General features: G+C 38.1%; 1 protein-coding gene across 1 annotated transcript in view; it reads right to left on the bottom strand.

Moving 5' to 3' along the window:
* Window positions 1–1,718: 1,718 nt before the first annotated feature.
* NUDCD1 (NudC domain containing 1) overlaps window positions 1,719–6,000 on the bottom strand; it is a 37,497-nt gene continuing 33,215 nt past the window's right edge. The window contains exon 10 of the mRNA XM_071553976.1: window positions 1,719–5,752. Coding sequence (XP_071410077.1) covers window positions 5,460–5,752 — 293 coding nt within the window. The 3' untranslated portion in view covers window positions 1,719–5,459. The remainder of the gene's footprint in view (window positions 5,753–6,000) is intronic.

Here is a 6,000-nt window from a genome sequence, read left to right as displayed (position 1 = left end):
ATCTTGCCTAAGCAACCTTATTCTCCTGTGAAGACAGGCAGAGAGTATTGGGGTTGTTCAACCTGAAGAAGAGATGGTTCCATGGAGACTTTATAGCACCTTCCAGTACCTAAAGAGGGTCTACAAGAAAGGTGGATAGGGACTTTTACAAGGGCATGTACTGATGGGGCAAGGGGTAATGGGTTTAAACTGAAAGTAGGTTTATATCAGATAATAAATAGAAATTCTTTACTGTGAGTGTAGTGAGGTGCAAGAACAAGTTGTCCAGAGAAGTCGTGAATGTTCCATCCCTGGAAGTGTTCAGTGCCAGGCTGGTTGGGGCTTTGAGCAACTTGGTCCAGTGAAAGGCATCCCTGCACACGGCAGGAGCATTGTAACTAGATGATTCTTAAGGTCCTTTCTAACCCAAACCATTCTATGATTCTGTGATGATTCTGCACCGATTCCCACATTGTCACTCTTTTTAGAATCTGATATTGCAACTCACAAAAATGTCTTCAAAGCACCTATTTTGGTTTAGATGGTCACCAGCACTGATCAAATCAAGATCCTGAGTTCCTGGTCTCTTTTTGACTAGATGTATCCATCTTGTACCTAATGCCCATGTTAGATATCACATCTGCAAGTCTAATTCAGTTATTCAGAAAATTCCCATAAATTGTTCAAACTAAAATTACCATTAGGTACTCTATATTTATTAGAGGGGATACATAAAACAGGGAGAATGAATGGCTTCAGAGAGAACAATCATTAAAGGCCAATCAGCTGCAATTTTAGTGCCTGAGTCAACTGAATTAGTATTCAGTGTAAGTTATTTATTTTCACACTGAACCTCAATCGTTTTAATAAAAATAAATGCTTATTGGTCCTCCATCATTTCTGCCAGTTTGAGGCATCTAGTCAGTGCTTGGCCCCTGAGCTGTTTCAGTTTGGGTATAAACTGAGATATATCATATTTAATCCTCAGCAGAATTAAAATGCCACAGGATTCATGACTGATGTTTTCATATAAAGCAGTTACCATGACATTACAACACATTTATGTCAGACTTAGAGGTGTTCACATTGCAATGAGGGGCAGCACACATAGGAAAACTTAAAACACTAAGAAAGATAAAGCAAAACCATTGCAATGCAGATTCCAAGGGCCTTTAAACTAATAATCAGTATTTATTCACATTTAAGAACTGACTCCCAAGTGTAAAACCATGTTTCAGCATACAGCAAAGTATTTATACTGAAACTTCACTACAGTCATGAACAGGTTAACAATCTATGCTTTGCTGTCAGTGCTGTTTAAAGATTCTCCTCTCTGGAAGCCACCCCACCCTCCCCAATACTTTAAGGCAGTATGAATACATACAAGCATGTGCATATATAGATGTAGGTGACAACACAAATGTACATATACACAGCTCTGGCACATTCAGAATGTAACCAATACATTAAGAAATCGATTAGTGGAATAAAGTAGAAAGATAGGGTATATTCATCATAGTATAATGATGATTTATGTGACAGTCTAAATTGACTAGTTTTTTTTAAATTTACTTTCCTGTGTTGTTCCTGACAATTCCTTGCAACTGCCAATTAGATTGCCAGATTATACTGAAATATATAAAGGGTATTTTGCCTAGAGCATTAGATTAGTAAAGACTATGACAAGTATTTTCCAGACCTGCATCTGAAATTGTTAATTATATCTATATTTTAATTGATACCTAGCTGCCACTTCATGATAAATATCTTTCTGAAAAGTAATTATTTTCAGAAGTAGCTTAAACCTTTTATAAAGCAAAAAATATTACACCAGCAAACAATTCTCCAAGCAAAAGGGACTAAACCTTGAGTCTGAAATAACTGCAATAGTCTTGACCGAAAGGCTTGGCTGATGCTTGGCTCTTCTACCTCAAAGACTTCAATCAAGTTATCTTTTGACCTTGCTGACCTTTATCCATAGCTCAAATGAAAATGGGGAGGAGGAGAAGCAAGTACCACGAGATTGGATTCCAGAGACTGTTACAAATGACACATAGTATTGGCAGCACTACATTTTAAAACATAATTGTTATTGCATGCTATTATGTGATTGACTGCAGGCTGCATGTTCATCTAATCTCCATAATGAGGAAACACAAATTGACAAAAGGCAAGGAAATTAAAAAGTTCTAGTGTCCATTATTGAAACAAAGCACAGAAAACTGAAATAAAATATAAGCTTCAACCTTATTTTTTACTCTCACAGTCTGCTGTTCCATTAATGAAGAGCCACTTTTTGACACAGGACATACATAGAGACCAAATCCATCCTTTCTCTTCTCCTTTGCTGTCCTGCGAAATGCACCCACTCCTGTGTTGAGGTAGGGGAGGGGGAAGTGTGGGCACATCTCTGTCTTCCATCTAGAAGGGTTTGTCCAGATCTTTGGGGTCTTGTACACAAAAAAAGACACTGGCAAGAAGTGCTATGGGCACATTAACTCAAGAATACACCTGATTACTTATCAACCCCTCAGTAACTACCTCTGCAAATTTGTACGTTGCCAGGAATGGAACATTGACAAGATTGTATGGGGGACTTTCCAGAGATAAACAAGGAGTGCAATAGTGCACATCTTGGCTACAGCCATGGCCGTACCACACTGACATCCACGAGAAATTTGCCCTAACTGAAAGCTCCTTAATAAAAGCCTTATTTTAAGGAATTTCTTATTTCTATTTTTCTATTTTATTTCAGTAGTATAGAAAGGATATACACTTGAAATTAACATAAATACTTTAAAATAATTTAAACCCCTTTATTAATAAATGTAGCGTATTTTCCATTTATTTAAACTTAAAGAAGAATACATGATGCATTCCAAACATGCAGCCAAGGAAAGTACTGAAAAAGAAATAATGCAAGTCTGTAGTAGCCAAATATTTACTCAATAATTCTACAAACAGATTTTGATTTGAACTTCTCAGGAAGAACTGTCTCTTAAAATGTATTATTTCAAGAAACAAAATCCTAGAAAAATTGAAGCATGGTTCTCAGAAAACAACCTCGTCTAAATTTCTACATTCGATACTTTGTGTAAGCCTACTGATGCTGAACAAATGAGACTTGAAAGTGAACACAGAAATGGAAATGCTGATAAGGAGTGTATCCCAGTGGCTTTCAGCCATATCATAGCATCATAGAATGGTTTGGGTTGGAAGGGATCTTAAAGACCATCTTAGTTCCAACCTCCCTTCCACGGGCAGGGACACCTTCCACTAGACCAGGTTGCTCAAAGACCCATCCAACTAGTGTTGAACACTTTGAGGGATGTGGCATCCACAACTGGTTCCAGTACCTCAACACCCTCACAGTAAACAACTTCTTCCTAGTATCTAACCTAATCCTATTCTCTTTCAGTTTGAAGCCATTCCCTTCTGTTCTGTCACTACATGCCCTTGGTCCAAAGTCCCTCTCTAACTCTCTCACAAGGCCCCTTCAGGTACTACAAAGGTCTCCCCAGGGCCTTCTCTTCTCCAGGATGAACTGAGAGGTGGAGAGGAGAGGTGGTCCAGCAATCTGATGATCTTTGTGTCTCTCCTCTGGACTTGCTCTGAAAGGTCCATGTCTTTCTTATGTTGAGTCCCTCAGAGCTGGACACAGAAGTCCAGGTGGGGTTTCACCAGAGCAGAGAAGAGGAGTAGAATCACTTCCCTTGACCTGCTGGTCATGCTTTGTATGATGCAGCCCAGGACATATTTGGCTTTCTGGGCTGCAAGCACACATTCCCAGCTCGTGTCCAGATTCTCATCCATCATTCTCATTCCTTCTCTCCAGGGCTGCTGTCAGTCCATTCCCTGCCCAGCCTGCTTTTGTGCTTGGGATTGCCCTGCAAAAGCAGGCCAGGTTCCTCAAGGTAACAAATCTTTTAAATAATATCCTCAACTCTCATAGAAAGTAACAGTCATGAAACAGTAATACATTCACTGAACCTTTTCAAAAAGGATTTTCAAGACAGTTTTAAAAGAACAGAATGAGAAGAGATGGTTTGCAGATCAAGTCTGTTTTAACATACCCAGGTAAGAGAAAGGAAAAACTGTTCAATATTGGATATACAATATAATGTTGCTGTAAGGAGAAGGAAAATCAGGTTCCTTGGAAAGTTTCTGCATTTGAAGGGTTTCTAAAAGCCACAACTGCTTGCCTCCATCTTAAATTCTCACTTACTATTTAATCAGTTCACCAATACAAGTTTGGAGAATTTACAGGACAGTAAAACCAATCACAACTAAAGAAACACTTATTTTTCTCTTACAGAGTTCTGAAACAATACTGGAAGAGAGATGCAAACTAAAAGGCCACTTGTTGTATTTGTGACTCCCTCAGTACTTTGGTACCACAGATGACAGCAGCTTTCCTGCCAGTACATAATATACTAGGCATTCTCTGCTAGGGAGTTGTAGGCCAACTATGCAAAAAACCCCAACCCAGGTGGAGCTGTCATAACTGACCTTTTCTTTAAACATGTAAGGCCAATGCCAATTTAAAATAAAACCCAAAAATCTTCAGATACGACTATTCAACTCAATTAACCACAGTAGTTTGTTACACTAAATCATTGTCATTGGCCTGAGTACTCCCATCCCAGGTTACAATGTTGGTGCTTTTTCTGTCAGCCATTTTCTCACTGTAATTTATTCATTTGAGGTGAAGTGCAAAGTCAAACGAAAATGGTACAATTGAGAGCATAACCAGACCTTAACTAATAGCATTCAATGTGTATTTGCCAGCTATACGCTGACCTTTATTTTATTTCTGGAAAAAGTTACCAAAAGGTATTCTGGTGTCTCATAAAATGTGAACAGATTTCACTGCAAGTATGAGTAAGTCCCAAACCAATAATCTAAAAGGGGCATATAAAATGAAATTGTTCCATTTAATTACCTGTACAAGAAACATAATACTCCATTCATTTCATTCACATTTCACTCAATACTATTAAATGCCAAACTATCAAAACAGTTTTTTGATCAACAGTATTTGAATTGAGGACTTTTTTTTAATGATACATTTTACCTTGCACATCATATGCTTGTAACTCTTTATCTGACTACTGTTTGTCATAGGTAAACAGTGGCATTTAAAACCAGAAGTGACTTCTCAAAACTCAGAAGTATGGCAACAAAGCCGTTTGGAACAAACAATGCATAAAGCTATTCACTTATGCAGTAGCAGCCTCCGACAATTGCTTTGGCAAAGCTGTTGATGCAGAAGACATTTTCCCAAAGCTCTGAAAAAGCTTATTTCAGTGACAGCAAATTTGGAAAACTTTCTCACTATCTTACAGACAAAGTCTCATGAAAAAATTTGATTCCCCTGTAAAATATCCCCTTTTTGAATTTCAGCAAACTTGTCAGATCATCCACCTATCCAGTTCTATAACACATTGTTAACAGAAACTACAGCAGAGCACACTAAATAATTAATTCCCAGAGTTCACCTTTATTAAAAACAAGGTTTTTGTTGTGAGAACAAATAATCTCTCATTTGTAGCTTGAAAGCCTAAGATAGGATCATTGGCTTCCAGGGTTGCTACTAGCTGCTTAGCAACCTGTCCTACTTGTCTCCCTTCCTTCCTGTTGTAGAGAACCGTGGCCAGAGGAGTCGGCTGACGATAAATGAAAACTCGTCGCAAGCACTCGCAAAGAGCAGCGTAGGAGTAATCTGGAGCACACGCCATGAACTTCTTGTCTTGCTTTGATGCTTGAACATAACCTGTATAGCCCAAAACCAAGTAAAAAGGATAAGTAATATATTAGTTTCAACAGTACTTTCACTTGCTGATACAAAACCAAGCTCAGCTCAAAAGTTAATACGCAATTACTAACAAAAAAAAAAGATGTATGTTCTTATTACGTAAGGCAATAGTTTCTGGAGGGAGGTATTACCAATTCAATACCAAAATGTAATTCTTTTGTACATCATCGTAACTGCCATTTTTGACGCCCAGGTATGTATACCTA

This window comes from Pithys albifrons, chromosome 4 (genome assembly GCF_047495875.1).
Source record: "Pithys albifrons albifrons isolate INPA30051 chromosome 4, PitAlb_v1, whole genome shotgun sequence".
Classification (NCBI taxonomy): Eukaryota; Metazoa; Chordata; class Aves; order Passeriformes; family Thamnophilidae; genus Pithys; species Pithys albifrons.
The sequence above is the reverse complement of the archived record's forward strand: the minus strand, read 5'-3'. Positions and strand labels throughout refer to the sequence as shown.